The sequence below is a fragment of the Peromyscus leucopus genome, chromosome 10 (genome assembly GCF_004664715.2).
Source record: "Peromyscus leucopus breed LL Stock chromosome 10, UCI_PerLeu_2.1, whole genome shotgun sequence".
NCBI classification, from domain to species: Eukaryota; Metazoa; Chordata; class Mammalia; order Rodentia; family Cricetidae; genus Peromyscus; species Peromyscus leucopus.
The window spans coordinates 5,392,960-5,412,673 of record NC_051071.1 but is presented as its reverse complement, the minus strand read 5'-3'; the positions used below and the strand labels follow the sequence as shown (position 1 = coordinate 5,412,673).

The 19,714-nt window shown below is 34.6% G+C and overlaps 1 protein-coding gene across 6 annotated transcripts in view; it reads left to right on the top strand.

The window, feature by feature from the left end:
- The window catches only part of Ccdc88a (coiled-coil domain containing 88A), a 162,281-nt gene extending 144,117 nt beyond the window's left edge, over window positions 1–18,164 (top strand). For 2 of the 6 annotated variants that reach the window (XM_028891525.2, XM_028891524.2), the window contains exons 24-33: window positions 1,199–1,291; window positions 1,417–1,631; window positions 5,224–5,307; window positions 6,261–6,464; window positions 7,045–7,116; window positions 8,638–8,718; window positions 11,129–11,397; window positions 11,591–12,050; window positions 15,515–15,612; window positions 16,081–18,159. In XM_028891525.2, coding sequence (XP_028747358.1) covers window positions 1,199–1,291; window positions 1,417–1,631; window positions 5,224–5,307; window positions 6,261–6,464; window positions 7,045–7,116; window positions 8,638–8,718; window positions 11,129–11,397; window positions 11,591–12,050; window positions 15,515–15,579 — 1,543 coding nt within the window. In that variant the 3' untranslated portion in view covers window positions 15,580–15,612; window positions 16,081–18,159. Of the gene's footprint in view, window positions 1–1,198; window positions 1,292–1,416; window positions 1,632–5,223; window positions 5,308–6,260; window positions 6,465–7,044; window positions 7,117–8,637; window positions 8,719–11,128; window positions 11,398–11,590; window positions 13,318–15,514; window positions 15,613–16,080 lie in introns of those variants that run through there. The other 4 variants (XR_003736777.2, XM_028891527.2, XM_028891519.2 and 1 more) reach the window with 4 other exon arrangements.
- Window positions 18,165–19,714: the final 1,550 nt, after the last annotated feature.

The following is a 19,714-nucleotide window of genomic DNA, read 5'->3' as shown; positions in this document are numbered from 1 at the left end:
TTATGTAATCTTTGATGTTTCTATATGTAATAAATACTTTTGTCTTTGGGTTTCTATTGCTGCGAAGAGTCACCATGACCAAGGCAACCCTTTTTTTTCTTTTAAGTTTCTTTATTTTATTTTTTATTTTATGTGTATTGATGTTTTTCCTGCATGTATGTCTGTGTGAAGGTTTCAGATCTTGGAGTTACAAACAGTTGTGAGCTGCCATGTGGGTGCTGGGAATTGAACTCAGGACTTCTGGAAGAGCAGTCTTAACCACTGGGCCATCTTTCTAGCCCCCACAAGGCAGCTCTTATAAAGGAACATTTAATTGGGGCTAGCTTACAGTTCAGAGGTTTAGTCCATTATTATCATGGTGGGTGGCATACAGGCAGACATGGTGCTGGAGAAAGAGCTGAGAGTTCTACATCTTGATCTCAAGCAACAGGAATTGAACTGTCACACTGGGTGTGGCTTGAGCAAATATGAGACCTTCCGCCTCCATAGTAACACACTTCTTCCAACAAGACCACACCTACTCCAGCTGGACCACACCTCTTAATAGTGCCACTCCCGATGGACCAAGTATTCAAACACATAAATATATGGACACCATACTTATTTAAACCATCACAACTACCAAAAACATGAAATGAAAATAGGATGTGAAGAATAGAATATATACTCATCCATTGGGGGAGGAGTGTCAGAACTAAATCTTTAAAAGTAAGTTAAGCATGAATAATTCAGCCTAAAAGGACAGAATCTATTTACATGAAGATGTAGTTTCAAGATTATTTATTATATCAATAATTGTTAGAAAAATACATATCTAATAAAAGTGTTTAATTTATGTTTAGTAAAGCATACTTCATTATAAAGAATGTTTGATAGACTAAAAAGTTAGGAAACCAATGCTTGTATAGTATCAAATAACAGTACAAAGATGTTGAGACAATTATATGATGAGATTATACTATAAAAGGTTTCAGATAATTCCTGTTGTAGAATTGAAACTTATAAGTCCTACATCCCTTTATTTAAGTACATTTAAAGAAAAGGAGAAATACAAAAGAAACTCATAGTTACTACTTTAGGTCTCAGATACCAATAATGGTTTCTGTGTTTGCTTATGTTCTGGAAAAAAATAAGGTCATAGTCATTGTATAAGATATTACGAAATATATATTCTGAAATATAATTTCCATTTTTATAGTGATAAATTAAATGAATTGAGACGACAAAAAGAGAAATTAGAAGAAAAAATTATGGATCAATACAAATTTTATGACCCATCTCCTCCTAGAAGGTACCACTAATCAAATTTTATGGATCTTGTTTTGAAGAAAACTATATTTGTAGTATTGTTGAGGCTTATCATTTTATGAGGATTATTGTTGAACTTTAGACTAAGAATTCTTTTAATTCTATTAGGAGAGGCAACTGGATTACTCTAAAAATGAGAAAATTGATAAAGTCCAAGAAAGATATTAATCGGGAACGTCAGAAGTCTCTAACATTAACGCCTACCCGCTCAGACTCCAGTGAAGGATTTCTTCAGCTGCCTCATCAAGACAGTCAAGACAGCTCTTCAGTAGGGTCAAACTCTTTAGAAGATGGCCAAACCCTGGGGACCAAGAAGAGCAGCAGTGAGTGCTAAGTGATTTAAACAGAGTATTGATTTAGAATCCTGTCTAAAGATTTCTCTTTTAAAAAACAACTTCCAACAATCTTTTAGTCTGATGAATGATGTTTCATTTTAACCTAATGTTTCTGAAATTAATTGCAGACTACAATAGTGTACAACTACCTGGTTTTCTTACATGTACATAGAGATAACCATCATTATGCTAGTAAGATAAAATATTGTGAAAAGAACATTGAAATAATAGCCTGGCTATGTCTGCTCCTAAAATAGTCTTCACAGACTAATTATACGGATAAGAAATAAGAATGAGATTTCATTTCATTAGTATTTATAACTTACTCAAAATAAGGCATTTTATAATGTGGATTTTGCTCATAAGCTTTGGTAGTATGAAATTGAAACAGAGTTATCATATTGAGAAAGTTAAGAAAAATAAATACTAATTTGAAGAGGAATTACAGAATTATTTAAAGATAACTGGTTTCAAAAAATTGAGAAATACTCGTTAAAGTTTTGGTTAAAATGAAATAAAGATGGGGAAATATAAATGTATAAATTTAAAATTTAGTTTTTAGTAGACTTACAAGTCCCACATAATATGCCTGATAAAATTTATAGACTTTTTAGTTTCCTACTACTACTGTTTGTTTTAGCAAAATAGCAAGACCAAAGAAAGAGCCTAAAAAGTATATAATTTAAGAAAAAGAGAAAAGAATTCAAAACTAAGTTCTTTGAAGATGTCTACACAGTTGACTATCTATGTTCTCATAAAATAACTGGAAAAGTATATACTTTGATCACATCATTACCAGTGTCAATAAGTTCATACATGTGGCAGGTGAGGTGATGCATACTTATAATCGGAATGCTGGGGAGTGGAAGAAAGAGGGTTGGAATTCAGAATCTTCTTCTGGTTTATAGCAAGTTCAAGGCCAGCCTGGCTACATAAAACCCTTTCTAACAAACCACACAATTCTTTTGAAATAAAAAGTAAGCAAGCAGTGGTGGTGCACACCTTTAATCCTGGCACTCCGGAGGAAGAGCCAGGTGGATCTCTGTGAGTTCGAGGTCAGCCTGGGCTATAGCGCGAGATCCAGGACAGGCACCAAAACCCTGTCTCAAAAAAAAAAAAAAAAAAGAAAAGAATAAGCAAAGGCAGCTGCTGCTTCGCTCACAGGTAGGCTATCCATGTGGATGGCTCTCAAAATACTCAAATAATGGTACAATGTTATGGCCTTATGTATTGTCTCCCAAAGGAGATGATGGTATTTAGGACTGTAGCACATATTTCACAATTCAGTTTTAGCAGCCTAGATAGTCAGTCAGTGCTAACAACAGAAAATCCAGATGCACACATAATATACATCTCATAATCTCTAGAAAGCAATATAATTCTATAACACCACATAAGATGATTATTATCTGGGATCCTTTGCCATCTAACCTTGTCCACCTATTAATTGATAAATACAAGTATGGAGAAATCATTAAGTTTTCCTTTAGAGGTAGCTAATAAGTCAGTTTTATCTGATGCCTTTAGACACAAAAGTATCTGACATCCTATTAAGAAAATGTAATGTATGTCCTTAACTAAGTTAGAAGAATATAATTTAGACATGAGAATACACACACAGAGGTCCCCCCTTTTTTTTTTAAATGTCATTCTGTCGGTCTGAAGTTTAAGTAATTCTTTCATACTACCTCCTGGAACATTCAGGATAAAAATCAGAAGGAAACAATATTCTCCTTTTCTACAGTTGTTCAACTTTAGATTTTGTTTTCAATAAACATAAATGTACCTTTAATATAAGTATGCTTTGGGAAAAGAACATGTTTCAAACATAATTGCCATGAGAAGAATCACATCCCTGGCAAATTTTAAATTCTTTTTATCCTGCCCATTTTGGAAGAATGTCTGTCTGTCATGTCAGTAAAGCAGTCTTCGAAAAACAGCTGAAAACAGAAAAAGGAAAAAAAAAGAAAAGTATCTACACATGACATGTGCATGCTGCAACCATTCAGCTTTGTTTTAGCTAAGTGTCCATTTTTACATTGCTTTTGGTTCATTCCTTTTTGATCATTGATACTAGCTATGTTTACCCAGCATGAAAGAATATATGTCAAATTAAAAGGCTTAAATGAATCATGACTCTCCTCACAGCAGTCAGACAAGTTAAGAAGCTATTCTAGCTTGCACATCTTTCAGTGAATATTTACCAATTTATCAGAAAAATAGCTTTGAATATTTACAATGCTGATGACAACCTTCTGAGAAAGAACATAGTTATTAAGGTTATGTATAATATATTTTCATAAACATATAATTATTTTTATATTAAGCCATACTAAGATATAGTTTAGTGTTTGTTCTAATGATTCCTATACTTGAGCAGTAGTCCTTTAATTCACAAAATTGTTTTTGTGGAGTGCTTCTCTTCATTTTTTTTTTTGCATAAATCTACCCTACAGGCCCTTCAAAATACATTTTAAATTTGTATTTATTATTATGTTAATTTTATGTACATGAATGGTTTTCCTGCCTTTATGTCTGGTTCCACATGCATACCTGGTGCCTTCAGAAGCCAGAAGAGGGCATTGGATCCCCTGGAACTAGAATTACAGACAGTTGTGAGCTGCCATATGGGTGCTTGGAATTGAACTTGTGTCCTCTGGAAGAGCAGCCAGTGTTCCTAACTGCTGAGCCATCTCTCCAGCCCCCAAATGTCTTTAAAAATTTCCCTCCCATTTTGCTTATCTTGGGTTTCCTTTTTTGTTATCTTTTTCAAAACTTAGTGCTAGCACTTATTGCTAATGTCAAACTATTCTTTTTTTCCTTTTTCTCTCAACCAACTTTTTGTAAAATGAGCCTAATATACCTGCTCTTTCATCTGCAGGAAGACTTGTTGAAAGAATGTGTATCTTCACAGTGCTGCTAAACAATGCACTGGATTCCAGTGTAAATAATTGTTTCCTTTATTAAACTTTAGGAGACTAACAAAAAAAATTTAGGCTTTTTTTTTAAAGTTTATTTTTCTTTAAATATCTAACCACCCTATGGTTGATAAATGTGTGTATTATCTGCATCTGTATATAGACATAGATATACACATACATATTCCTAAAATTCTCTAGTGGGATATGAGTTTTCCTAATTTTTTTAAGAAAGCCTTTAAACTTAAAAATTTTAAAGAAAGTAGATGCTTGTAAACCTTGTATTTTTCATCCTTTATAATATAAGCCACCAATAGCCAAATTTTAAAAGTTTACTTTTACAATTTAACTAGGAAATTTGGTTTCTCCCTAAGTAATTCTAATCAGTTCCTGTTTTTATATGACTGTAGCCAGTGCTTTCAAAATACATGTTCCTCATGGTTGTCTTCAGTGCTTTCTAAGCATTTACAGTATCAGAGTGCATGCTTCCTGTTTCACTGTCCTCAGCAACGTGAGGGTATTAGCTGTAATGTAGCGTACATAGCGAGACCAACATTCAATTCATTCCTGTCCTTAATTTCAACATTTAACTCCCATCTGTTCTTCTCCCTTTTTTCTTTCATTTCCCTGTTTCTGTTTTTCCTCATGCTCTGACATTAAAGTGGTTGCACTGAAAAGACTGCCCTTTTTGAGGAACAGACCGAAGGATAAAGACAAAATGAAGGCCTGCTACCGTCGTTCCATGTGTAAGACTTTATGACAGTTCAGCTTCTTTCAAATGACCACACTGGCTTCCATCACTAATTTTTCACTAACCTTTCTCTGGACTGTACTAATTTCTTATTTTGTAAAGTGCAGTCTTACTTTAATATGAGGAGCTGGAAGAATATTTTTTTTAAAAAGGCATTGAATTTGCATTATATGTATACTCATACATATATATGCATGTGTTTAGTAATACATGTAATATACTCGTAAATGTCCAGTGCTTTCTTAAAACTGGCAAAAACAAACAAACTTAATTTTATATGCCATACAGAGTTTTCCCCAAAGAAGTTTAAGTAAAAATATAACAAACCCTTTAGCAATAGGAATTCATTTCCTTAATGAACCTAATTAAATGAATAAATGAATGAATAAAGTGGCCTATAATCCTTGAAAATGTTTGTCATTCTTTATGTAATAATCTCGGCTTTCTCTCTTTAAGTGAAACGGGTAATGACATAATCATATTAAATGTCTGTTACTTTGAGTATCTCTTTCAGGTTTTTATTCATTGGTAAATTTACTTGATTTATAAAGATGAAGAATTTATTCAGTAACCTGCTCTGACCAAGGACTCTTTTTCATTTTCAATAATGACACTGTGTAAAATTGCTCTCCATCTTACTTCATTCCATTTTTATCACCACAAAACTGCATTGTGAAGGCTTCTGATTCTATTTTACATCACAGCACAAAAGCATGGCAATTGTACATAGTAAAATTCCTTTCTGTCTTCTGAGGGTGGTGGGGGGTAGAGTGTGGACTTTGTCAGCCTTTGGCCTCACCTCACTCAGCTGCGTGCATGTCGTTACTCCAGTTACAGCTGGGCCATTTGCATTACTTCATAGACAGGCCAGATCATTTATAATACAAAGTAGGAATAAGAGCCAATCCATTCACCATGCTGATTCATTTGCTCTCATTTGCATCCCAGCCATGAATGACCTGGTGCAGTCCATGGTCCTAGCAGGAGGACAGTGGACAGGTAGTACTGAAAATTTGGAGGTCCCTGATGATATCCCAACGGGTAAAAGGAGAAAAGAATTGGGAGCTATGGCCTTCTCCACCACAGCCATCAACTTTTCACCTGTCAGCTCTTCTGCCGCCTTCAGATCCAAGCAGTTGGTTAATAATAAAGGTATAGGCCGTCTGCTGTTTGCACTGTGTGTATAACTGTTGGCAACAGAAAATTTAATTTTACTTCCCTATGTACTTTTTTTTCTTCAGACAACCTGAAATAATTATCAAACTGTGATCTAGATTTGATTTGGGGAAAATTTCAAGTATGTCAAACTTTTAAGATAGTATGTAAATAATCAAAATCTTTGGTAGGCCTCCTCTCGTAACTAGCTAATGAACTTACATGAAGAGAAGAAAAACAGATACAGAGTGGAAAAGAGGAGGGGTGGTATGTTTCTTTCTTAAAGCCCCAAAGCACTACACCTTAAGAAAGCTACATAAAACCACCCAGGTTTTTGCTTTGCTTTGCAGGGTCACGGGGGGAGACTGTTTCATTGCTTCTAGTGTTTTCTTAACAAGTCAATTCTTATCAGAGCTACTCTTTTCTTCTAGTTCCAGTTTCTGCCTGAGTCTATGAATACATTAAATCAAGATGTATTGTGTGTGACTGAAAAATAATATCCACATTCTGTAGAAGTATTATAGTGAAATTGTTTTAGTACAAAATATATTTATATCCATTTTGCTATTTCATGTAGATACTACATCCTTTGAAGACGTAAGTCCACAGGGTATTAGTGATGATTCTAGTACGGGATCAAGAGTTCATGGTAAGCGATGAACTTAACTTAGATGGCATACATTACATACTGAATGGGAATGTTGAGATTCTTGCATTGAGTCAGTGAATGTAGCATTACTTCTTCCATTTCTTCTAATCTAATACTGCATTTGTCCCTTTTAAGATTTTTGTTTCATGTGAGTATTCAGAGGTAATTTTGTTATCATTCTCATATAAGGTTAATTATAAGAGTTGTATTTCACCATTAGGATTTAAATACTTATATTGATAAAGAATGCATACTAAAGGCCAAACTTTCTACAGTGTAGAGTATTTTAGATTTTTAAATTCCTATTTGGAAAATCCTGTTCTATCAAGTGAAATTATTACTAGTAACAAATAGATAACATGCTAAGAGAATCTTCATTATTAATCAGTTTTTTTAAGAAATAACATGGAGCAGTATTAACTGTATAGCCTCACTTATATAAATAAGAATATAAGATACATGAGGCTAGAGAGATAGCTCAGCAGTTCATACTGCTCTTGCAGAGGATCCATTAGGTCCCCAACATCCACAGTGAGCAGTCCATAACTACCTAAAACTCTAAATTCAGAGGCATTGACACCCTCTTCTGGCCACTACAGTCACTGTGTTCACATACATAAATGCATGCATATATACATAACTTTTTAAAAGAAGAATATAGAGTATGAGAGCCAGTAAAATGGCTCAGCTAACTGCCATGTAAGCCCAGCTCCCTGAGCTCAACCCACAGAATCCAGGTAATGGTAGATGGAAAGGAAACTCCAAAGTTGTCCTCTGACCTCCCCCATGTGCCATGGAACAGACATTCATGTACATGAGAATAATTATTAAATAAAAATTGTTTAATACATAGGATGTTGGGGGCTAGAAAGATGACTCAACAGTTAAGTTAATTTGCTGCTCTTGCAAAGGAACTGGATTCAGTTCCCAGCACCCACATGTTGGCCCACAACCATCTGCAACACCAGTTCCAGGGAATCTGATGCCCATTTCTGACTTTTGAGGGCATCAGGCACAAATATGGTATGTGTAAACACTCATACACATAAAATTAAAACTTTAAAAAATTTGTGTGTGCATGCATGTGTCTGTGTATGATGTTAACAGTGTAGATGGTCACATTCCTCCACTTGATGGCATCTCTGAAGCAAAGAGGTCCCTAACCTATTCTGTTGTAAGTTACCTAATCTGTACCATTTGGTAAAGATAAGGGGAACATGGAATTTTATTAACTCGAAAAGGTTGTGGTATCCATCTCTAGAAATCACTCTTTCCTCCTTTCTCCCTTCCTCTCAGTCTTTTAATTTCAGCTGTTTTTCCAGAAGTGCTGCATTCCAAAGTATCTTAGTGAACTATCTAAATGTCTTTACTTTGAAATCTGTATGATTCACCATTCTGTGAGCATGCCCAGGCTGAGACGTATGCATGATTGTGTCCTCAAAGCATTCTGTGACCAGAATGTAAGATTCAGTGCTCTCAGATGGAAGTTTCATTATATTGTCTCCTGATTTTCTCATTTAGCGTCAAGACCAGCCAGCCTTGATAGTGGCAGAACGTCCACTAGCAATAGCAATAATAATGCTTCACTCCATGAAGTCAAAGGTATGCCGTAGGTAAATTTATTCATGGGCTCCCTCTGGTTTACAGGATTGTTTACAAGTAGGAGGAGGATAGAGAGTGCAGCTCAGTGGTAGAGCACCTTGTGCTTAGCATGCACAAGGCCCTGCCTGAGTTTAGCTCCAGAAACAGAGAGGAAAAAGTTGGAAATGGGATGAAGTTTCTGATGAAAAGTGCAAAATCCAAATTATCTATGTTTGAAACATAGTTCTCTGGAATGCTTGCACTTTTACATTGTGATACAGATGTATTTCAATGTATACAAATGTAAAATCAGGAGCATTTATTTTGGTTTCAGTTCTTCATTTCACAGATAAAATAGTCTTCACTGTAATCTTTATGTTTTAGAATTATCCATAGGCCCTTCTTTTAAGTGACATTTTGTGCTTGACATCTAAATGGTTGTCCTTAAGTTTCTTCATGATGCATGTACATTAAAATTGCATTACTTGTATTTTAGAAATACTGTTAGCTTACTTTGTCAACAAAGTACATTCCTCTTTTTTTTTCTTTGTGTATATATATGTCACATAAGTATATGGATGCACATATGGCTCATATAAAGAATTATTTCCTTTGTGTTTTAATGTGTATTCCAAGGTGAGATTTTTAAGTAACAGCTGGAAATCTTGACTAGTACATTTTTCGTTAAAATGTATTATTGCCTTTACAGACTGTGCTTGTTAAACACTATCATAGCTATTCTCTATACTCTAGACTTGTACAGCTATAATAATGAATGCATTTGTTCTATTGCTTTTGGATTATAACATTAATTGTCTTAGTCATTTTTATAATTAATTTTATGACTTTCATTACAATGATCAGAAATATGATTTTGAGGGAAATTAATTTCTCTTTTTATAAATCATAGTGATAATATAGTCTGAAACCATAAAAAATTCCTTCTGAAAATATAAGAAAATCTTAGTTCTGAGAAATAATACAACTTTAGAAAATTCTTCCATGACTGCCTTACTCTTTATGATGGGATAATTTTCTGTCTTGATGTACTATACAGTTTATTACTGATAATCAGTCCTATAGTGAACATTCTTAGGAACTTTATTCTAGAACTAGAGTCCATTCTATATCATTCAATCTCAAGGAAATCTTTGAAGGGTATGTGGTAGTAGTAACCAGCAGTGGACATCAGAACCAATCAGATAATGGAGATTGAAGAAAGATAAACCATGCATGGTGCCATGCCTGTATTATCAGCATTTAGGATGGGGAAACAGGAGAATTTGCAAGTTCTAGGACAGCCTGGCCTACATACCACGTTCCAGTGAAATACTTTCTGAATACCTTTGTTTCATTTTTTATGGAACTTGTCTATTTCATGGTTTGTTTGTTTGTTGTTGTTGTTTACTTTCTTTTTTTATTTTTATTTATTTAATTTTTTTTTTTTTTTTTTTTTTTTTTTTTTGGTTTTTCAGTCCCACCTCAGGATCCCCACAAAGGATGTCTTCTGTCTTGTTTTTAATTGTTGTTGTTGTTGTTTTGAGACAGGTTTTCTCTGTGTAGCTTAGTGCCTTTCCTGGAACTCACTCTGTAGACCAGGCTGGCCTCGAACTCAGAAATCCGCCTGCCTCTGCCTCCCGAGTGCTGAGATTAAAGGTGTGCACCACCACCACCACCACCACCACCACCACCACCACCACCACCACCACCGCCCGGCTTAAATTTTTTTAATTGTAGAGCTTTTCATTTAGTATGAAATCTTTGAATTGAAACTTCATAAAAGACAGAATTAAAATATTTTTTTGCATTTAAATGTTTGGGGCTTTAACATTCTGAAATAATATTTTTCTTTTTTCTTTCTTTTTTTTTTTTTTTTTTTTTTTTTTTTTTTTTTTTTTTTTTTTTTTTTCCAAGACAGGGTTTCTTTGTGTAGCTTTGGAGCCTGGAACTCACTTTGTAGAACAGGCTGGCCTCAAACTCACAGAGATCTGCCTGCCTCTGCCTCCTGAGTGCTGGGATTGAAGGCTTTTGCCACCAACACCAGCTAATATTTTCTATTTTTAAACTGTGAGTTATTCTACAGTTATTTGAACCTAAATTGTTAATTTTTATTACTTTATTCACTCATTTAGTCTTCAGTATATTGAATGATTGTTTAATGTGAAACTCCCTTTAAGTGTGACTTTGGTGGTAAAAGTATATTTTTGCCCTTATAGAACTTGGAATATTTGTCAGTTTAATAAATCCAGAAAAGCAGCTGTGGTATCCAGTTCTTAGATTGAGAAGCAAGTTACATAGCTTACCTAAGCATGTCTAAATGAAGTTTAAAGTCAATGTGGCTACTAATAGAATTGGAACTCTGCTAACAAATTTTACATAGTATTATCTCATTTCTATTATTGAAGTCTCAACACCCCATTTACTCCAAAAGCAGGTGCAGTTAATAACCAAAGCAGGCCACAAAGCCACAGCAGTGGAGAATTTAGTCTGCTTCATGATCATGAGACTTGGTCCAGCAGTGGTAGCAGTCCAATCCAGTATTTGAAAAGACAGACCAGGTCAAGTCCTATGCTCCAACACAAAATGTCTGAAACAGTAGAAAGTCGAGCACATCACAAGATTAAAGCTGGCTCCCCAGGAAGTGAAGTTGTTACCTTACAACAGTTTTTGGAAGAAAGCAACAAGCTTACCTCAATACAGGTTAGTTCAATATATGGTGAACTTGATTTAGATGAGTAGCACTAGTTAAAAGCCTTGTGAATGAGCCTTAGAATTTTCTTTTTTAATTATGGAACACTAAGATAACAGCAACTCTAAAGTGTATAGTTCACTTTATCGGGAGACTCTAAACATGGCTCTCTTTAGTAATCTATATTGTTTTTCCTTTCAACAGTTGAAGTCCTCAAGTCAAGAAAATCTTTTAGATGAAGTCATGAAAAGTTTGTCTGTCTCTTCCGACTTTCTGGGAAAAGACAAGCCAGTTAGCTGTGCCCTAGCCAGGTCAGTAAGTGGAAAAACTCCAGGGGACTTCTATGATAGACGGACAACTAAACCTGAATTTTTGAGACCCGGTCCTCGAAAGACTGAAGATGCCTACTCCATTAGTTCTGCAGGGAAACCTACACCAAGCACTCAAGGAAAGATAAAACTAGTAAAAGAAACCTCTGTGTCAAGACAATCAAAAGATAGCAATCCTTATGCCACTTTACCTCGTGCAAGCAGTGTGATCTCTACTGCTGAAGGGACAACACGAAGGACCAGCATCCATGATCTTTTGACCAAGGACAGTAGACTGCCTGTGTCAGTTGATTCAGCACCGCCAGCTGCTGACAGCAGCATCGCTGCAGCCTCTAGTGAGTACCGTTTACAGCAGTGGTCTTCGGATGTGCCGAATCAGGCTGGAGGGCATCAGGCCCCAGATGATTTAGCTGCAGACACAGCTGAGTCTCTCTATACCCAGGCTAGAAAATCAAAACCAGGAAGGCCACATTTTCTAAACCAAACTTTTGCCACCATTAAAATGTCTAATGATGCATTTGGAATATCGGCTAACGATAGCCGTAGGTCATTTACTGTGGTTCATTCATCTCATCCATTTCTATCCCTAAACACAGAATTGGTTAGTAACATAAGTGGGTTACCCTCCAAGTCACTCACTAGAGTAACTGACCAGGCCTCCTCCTCTTGGGGTAAGGCTGCACAGAAACAGTTTTGTGATAGTCAGAACCCTAGTAACAGTAGCCCACAATCCTCTGTAGATAGCAACAACCTTACTATTCCTGCATGCCTCTACCCTGAGGACACCGAAGTTGCATTATCAGTTTCAGAGGATAGTCAAACTGTTTGGTATGAATATGGTTGTGTTTGATCAAAACTGCATAATATGTTGATGCTATTTGCTAGGTTTATATTTTTAAGATTGTTACATAGAGTTCAGCTGTATAAAAAGGCATGTATATAAACATGAATGTGTAACCACACCAAAGTCTGCATGAAATAGTAATTACATTGTACATTTTTGCATGCCTTTAAAAATCCAACCATACGTGTTTTTCTTTCACATCTTTTGTCACTTGATAAAGATGATAAAGATACTTTGATATCATGAAGCATGTTAAAATAGTTGCATGTTCTATTACCAAGAAAGCGTATCCAAGTCATTGTTTGGCTGCTTCTAGAAAGAGTGTTCAGTTGCTCTTCCTGCCTCCTCTCTCTCTTATTTCCTGAACATGCTCTTCATGTTGCATATGTACAGTATTAATAACAGAAATGTTTTTGAAAATGTCATTTTCTTTTATCACTTAATCATGTTTTGTCCTGTTCTCTTTTCAAAGAAATAATTAATAATTCAATTTAACTTGAACTAATGCTCATATTTATAAAACATTGTTGAAATTTAAAATAATTTTTATTCATAAATGTGTTATTCCTAAGATTTTTCATCAAACTTAAACGTGGTTTACACAGTGACTAGGAGCATTTATGTTATAATTCTCTTCTTGGTGCTGTTCTTTTTCTGATAAACACAATAGCTCAAGACAACTATTTTTTTGGAATCTTTTAACAAAATTTTCCCCAGTTTTTTTACATATGAGTCAAAGAGAAATAAATCAAGTTACTCATTATCTTGGGATTTGTATTTTTATGTCTATTCAGAAAGATAGCAACTTTTTTAAATAATGAGAAATTTAACTTGTCATTAATTTATTATGAAATTGAATATGTATATCTTTAATGCATACTCTTTAAAAGTTAATATATTGTGCTAGAGTATAAAATTAGGACTTGTGAGCATAAAAATAAAAAAGTATGTAGTCTTCATTCTAAAATTTGTTGTACTAAACACATAGTCTGGGACTGAAGGAATGACTCCACAGTTGAGAGGACCTGGGTTCAATTCTCAGCACCCACATGGCAGCTCACAACTGTCTATAACTCCAGTTCCAGGAGACTTGGCACCCTCATACAGACAGACATAAATGCAGGCAAGACACAAATGCACACAAAATAAAAATAAAAAATAAATTTAAAAAAGTTTTTAAAAAGCATAGTCTTGCCTGGTGTAGTAGTGCATGCTTTCAATCCCAACTCTGGGAGGCAGAGGTGGTGATCTCTGAGTTCCAGGCCAGCCATGGACCTTGTCTCAAAAACAGAAAAACAGTGGTCTGTAGCTCTCCATCCCCCAAACAACCACACAAGATGAAGATATTATCTACAAACATGGAGTCCAGTGTCATATGGTTTTATCTTTCTGTGTTCATATTACTCTAAAGCAAATCTAAAGCAGATTTAAAAATCTACAATCCTGATTGACTTACTTCTGCATGATACTTAGCTGTCTTGGGAATGTTTTTGCAATTTTGATTCAGTTTAATGTTACTGATAATAACTCAGCCTAGCTAGGCGCCATAGGCAACTTTGTGAGTGAAGAACAGGGTATTGTTGCATACTCACTGCATTAAGCTGTTATTGTTAATACTGGATAGAAGGGAAAAATCTTCAAAGAGTCTTTGCTTAATTAAATTTGTATCTTTTGTAAAAGGTTCTCCTCTTGTGCATACACAGGGTCACTTTATGGGTAGACCCCTTCTGTGTATATTGCTGCCTCTGCTTTTCTTTCCTTACAGCTATTAAAAATAGTTCTGGTACAGGTAATAAAATGAACACGTGGTATTTTTATATATTTTAGTACCACATTTCTGCATAAATATAGCATTACCTTGTACTATCAGTTTTTGTCTAGTCAGTCTTAATAGTTCAGATATTTTTGTGCTAATATTTTCCCCTTTTTTCATAGCTTACTAATAAAATTAAATGGTAAGCAGCTAATTAATATTGATGGGGGCTATATGACAGAAATGCTTTGCTTCTTTTGGACATCAATTGGTCTTTGCACTTTTTTACAAATTATGTATTTTATTAAAAGCTATGTGGGTTCTTTTATGTAAGTAAACTTAAAGAAAAGAAGTACTTCCTCCTAATGTCTCTAAGGCTATATATCCAGCATGTTTTCAAAAGTACATATACCTTGCATGTAAGACAGGTAAATACCATGTCCATGTTTCCTGAGGGTTGTCTGAGATAGCAATGTAGACGTCCTCCAGAAAACATCACATGCTATGGAGTCAAAGTTTTATCAAACACTGAGGGAAAAAAATTTCGTTACATTTTCAGTGGTGGGGAAAACTAGAGTCCTTAGTAATCATATAGAAACAGTGTTTCCAGAAAGTTGTGTCAGCATTAAAAATGAAGCAACTATGAGTCAAGCATCTTCATCTACTTCCCCTGAGATATCTCCATGACCTGTAACTCACAAAAATGGTTAAAAGATTCAGTACCCTGATTTTAAATAATAAACTGATAGCTGTTTAGAATTCCGGGCCTGGCCTTGTGTAAATGGCATCCCTATAGCCAGTGTGATACTTGAGCAGCTGCAGGCATAATTTGCCTCATCCCTGGGTCACAGTAACTAGTACCAGTACAGTGTGTCTACCATTGTACTGCACGACCCAATGTGAAGTTATGTGATGACCAGTACCATATTGCTATAAGAATATGGTAAATATGTAAACCTCTGAAACTAAGAGAAAAGGTAACTCTTAGATTTATGAAAAATAGTTACCACATTCATAGCTGTGTTCCTTATGGCTTTTAAAATATGGAAAAAAAAACAGATTTCGCATAATAAGATATCTGTCAGATTAGTAATTTTCCTAGGTTCAGATTTCTCTGTCGTACTCAGCGAGTGCTTTTAGCTTCATGAATTGTGTTATGTTTAACTTTTGACTAAATAACATGAACTACTTTTCTCCCACAGATGTGAACAAAGTACAAGAGAACAGAAATTCAAAAAGCAGGTCTAGGGAGCAACAAAGCTCCTAATTCAGTGACCCACTGCATGACGTGGGCCAAGTGGTGAGTTTCCTGCTTGAATCGTAATTGAGATTGGTCTCATTTCTACAGACTAACAGAATTAAGTATGATAACAGTGCACATTGCATTAACAGATTTGATTTTGCTTGCTGGATTGAGTTTCTCTCCTGCTTACTTAGTAAAGCTTAGCTGGCTGCCATAGGTTTTCACCTGTCTGTTTGGGTAGCAAACCTATGTATTTTCTCTCGATTTATATTTAATTTTAGCAGTGAATAATGTGAAGTCTGTCTTTTATGCATTACAACTTCTGAGTAATTGGTAAGAATGGACTAGACACCTGTCTTACGCAGAACAGCTCAGATGTTGCCTCTGGTTTTCTGTCACTCTCATTCCCATATAAACACCTGGTGCATGCTGTTCTTATACTACCTTTCCTATGGTTTATATCCCTCTTATCTTCAAGCTGTTCTTATATTTTCTTTCTTCTTTCTGTCTTTGAACAAAATACAGAGAGAAAAGTGTCCTTCAGTTTCTCAGTATGAAGACTTTATTTCTGAAGTAACAAGACACCTAACAACTATAGGAACTATTTAAAAAAAAAAAAAAAAACAAAACAAAACACCATAAGGAGATTTTAACACATCCCTTCGTGAATAGAGCAGGCAAGAATACAAACTTCATTCCTTCCTTGAATCAAGGAGCACTACTGGATTCAACTGCCAGAAGTTTTAGAAGGTTTTTAGACACTGTACAGTGCATTAAGCTCTACTGAATAAAGGACATTCTCTCACTAAGGACTGAGTGTTTTAAGGTCAAGTATTCTAAGAACAGCCTACTTCTTTCAACATTTGTTTATTAATTTATCCATGTTTGCTTACTGCTTCTGCTAAGTATTACCCAAAAGCTAGCCATTTATATTTAGTTGTGTAAATCTAAATTAAGTGCAGTAGTATTTTGTGAAATGTACTATATATCAAGATACAGAAAAAATTGTTCTGGCATGTCAGGGCCTTTTTGGTTAGCAGACTGCATGTGTTGGTACGCTGGTTATTGGTTTTGTTTTTAGAGCCAATTGTTTGGATGCACTGCAAAAGAAACTCAATTCATAAGATATGAAGAAAATTCCATAATGAGATAATAGGAATTATAAAAATGGTATGATACTAATCTTACCACTTTCTCTGCTAAGCTGCACTAGGCATTCATAAATGGATCCAAGATGAAATCATTTTTATGAAACTTTTTTTAGTGAGATGGTTTTCCAGAAAATAGCCTTCCCAAGATAAAGCAATTGCGTTGTAGCTCATTTCCCTCTGCTGTTGAGTTATGTACATGTTTTTTACGTGAGAGCTGATTATTGCTTAACAAGTTTTCTTATGGCAAAACAATGTAAATCATTTCTATATCTACATTTTTTCAGGAACTCATTTACTATTAAGGTTGCCATTTATTACTAAGAATTTTTCTGTTTTTGTCCTTTATACTATTATATTAAACTTGATAACTATTATAGGTAATTTTGAAATATTTGTATGTGTTTGTTACCTTAAACATTTGAAAAAAGCACAAAAAAGTAGATTTAGTTAAACCAGAGAAACACCAGTTTTTTAGTAGTAGCAATTTTATATCACAGTTTTATTTTCTTATGAAGTCCAAAAAACACATTGCTACTCATTAAGACAAGTTCATTATTTAACATAAAAACCAGAATAATCTTTTGAAATAAAAAAAAAGCAATTTTTATTTTAACAGTATACTTCTTAAGCTCTTACTACCAGCTCTGAAGAACTTTTTGGAATAATTACATATTCCATAATATGTGTTTTACAGTGTCATCAATAACCCAATAGCCATGACAAAAGTCTCTTTTCTTTGTCCCCCCTTCCTCTTTTTATCTCCCCACTATCTCTGTAATAGGCCACTAGAAGGTTGTAATATAACCACCTTTGGAAAGACCATCAATAAAAAAGACACAAAATGTTTAGTTGACCAGAAATTTAAAGTTAGAGAACTTGGATTTATTTAATTCAGTGTTGCCATAATGTAGGCTTTGCCAGAAAATAATGCTGTAAAATTAAATCACTTTAAAACCCTTGAATGAAAGGTGCTATATATATGTAAATACAAAGGATTCTTACTGAAACACAAATGTTGCACAATAGAAATACTAAAAATTTATTCTCTAGACTTTGAAATCTCTCTGCATCATGACCCCTTGGATTCAAGTATCATTTGGTAAATGGGTATCATGGCAGTCTAGAGACATTTGCATGTAAGAATATGTAAATTCACTTTTGATTGAGAAGGTGAGAGTAAGTGTAGAATTATGTTTTAGCTAAAAATAGTAAGTGGGTAAGTTAGATATATATTACTAGCATCCAATTTGCACAATTAGCACACATCCCAGGACAGTTAATGAGTGTGAGGCGACCTAATGAGTGTGAGTGAGAATGCAGTTTGACCTCTCTACTGACATCCTAAAACAGAGCCTGCCAAGTTAACACTTCAACTGAAAACCTGCAGTGGATTAAAGTGCAGTAGGCTGACCCTGAGAAGAAAAAAAAAAGAGAGAAAGAGAAACCAAGGGAATACAATGAGACTATGAAAATATTCATAATTATATTCATTACCTTCCTCATACTGTTTCAAGAAAGGACTAAACAATAACCAAGTAAATTTTTTTTTCTTCAAAATCTACTAAGAAGCAGACTTCGTAGGAAGCTAAGCCAAATGGAAATGGACCAGAGCCGTTCTTGTAAACAGCCTTTAGTTATTTGGTCCTTTCTGTTCCGCAACGAGCCCCTAAACCTCTAAGAACACTTAAAAAATCAGACTACCAGCACCAGCCCAGAACTCTAATAATATGCCTCCTGGCTGGCTATGGCAATGTTTTGATCCACGTTTTTTTGAGTTGGTGGTTACCAAAGAGTTCACAGGACAGGTTCATGTGTAGCACCTTTCATGCAAGGCATGTTAAAAGCCTATTTAAAAATCACTGTGTGTATTATAGAATTGTAGCCACCTCACAAATGGAGTACTACAGCCTTTACTGTCTTTAACAGTTTATGTCAGGAAGTGAAATCAATACTGTACCAAATCTGGAATTATAATGGGGAATTATGTGTTCTAAATTACTTTTGTACTTTAAGTTACTTTTTATGAGAAAGGTGAATTGTTTTCTTCACAGCTATTTGTCCTGAGATGTATTTTTTCTTTAAGTCTTGAATATGAATACTACAAAAAGAGCCCATTTTATAATATAAACCTTGATGTACACATTGAGCTATTTGGTCAGTGAAAATGCCTTAAGAGGAATGCTTAATGGATAATGTTGCACTTGTAACATCCTTTGACAAAATCTGATTTTAAATTGTTGTTTTTGTTTCTACTAGTTTTTCAGTGTTTGCCATTGTACTCACAACTGTTATTAAATACCAAATCAAATAAAAAGCTGTAACATTTCCTTTAAAATTAATGCTAATAAGGGAGGTAGAGTTGAATGGCAAAACAATTTTACTTAGTGGTGCCTAATATGAGCCACAAGATCCCATGCATGACAGGATGCCATTGTTTGAGTTGTCTTATCATCACTTTCTTTTTTTTTTTTAAATTTTTTACCTTTGATTCTCCTTCAAAATATATATGCTGGATTAACTGATATAAAAATAAATAAAAAGGTAAATTTTTTAAACGAATTGTTATAATCATTTTTAAATTATATATTAGCCAAGTGTTACTACTCTTTGCCCTGGAAAACTATTTTCAGTCTTTATGTATTTTATCCTAATTTTTGGTTATTAAGAGGTTTGGGGGGAGAGTCAATTTTGTCAATGCTAAAATATGTTTAAATGCAATCTATAGTAGTTTCCCTTATCTGAGAAGGGGTATGAGCTAATACTCCCAGTGAATGCCTGAAACGACTGGGTTTTTTTTTTTGTTTGTTTGTTTGTTTGTTTTGTTTTTCCCGTATACATTAATACTAAAAGCTTAGATCATAAATTAGGCACAGTAAGAGTAACCATAGTCACTAATAATAAAATAGAACTATAACAATACTGTTTGAATTTTTTTTGTTTTTTTTTTCTCTGGGTTTTTTTGAGGTGTGGGGGGTACTGCTGGGGATTTTACTCAGGGCCTGAAGCAT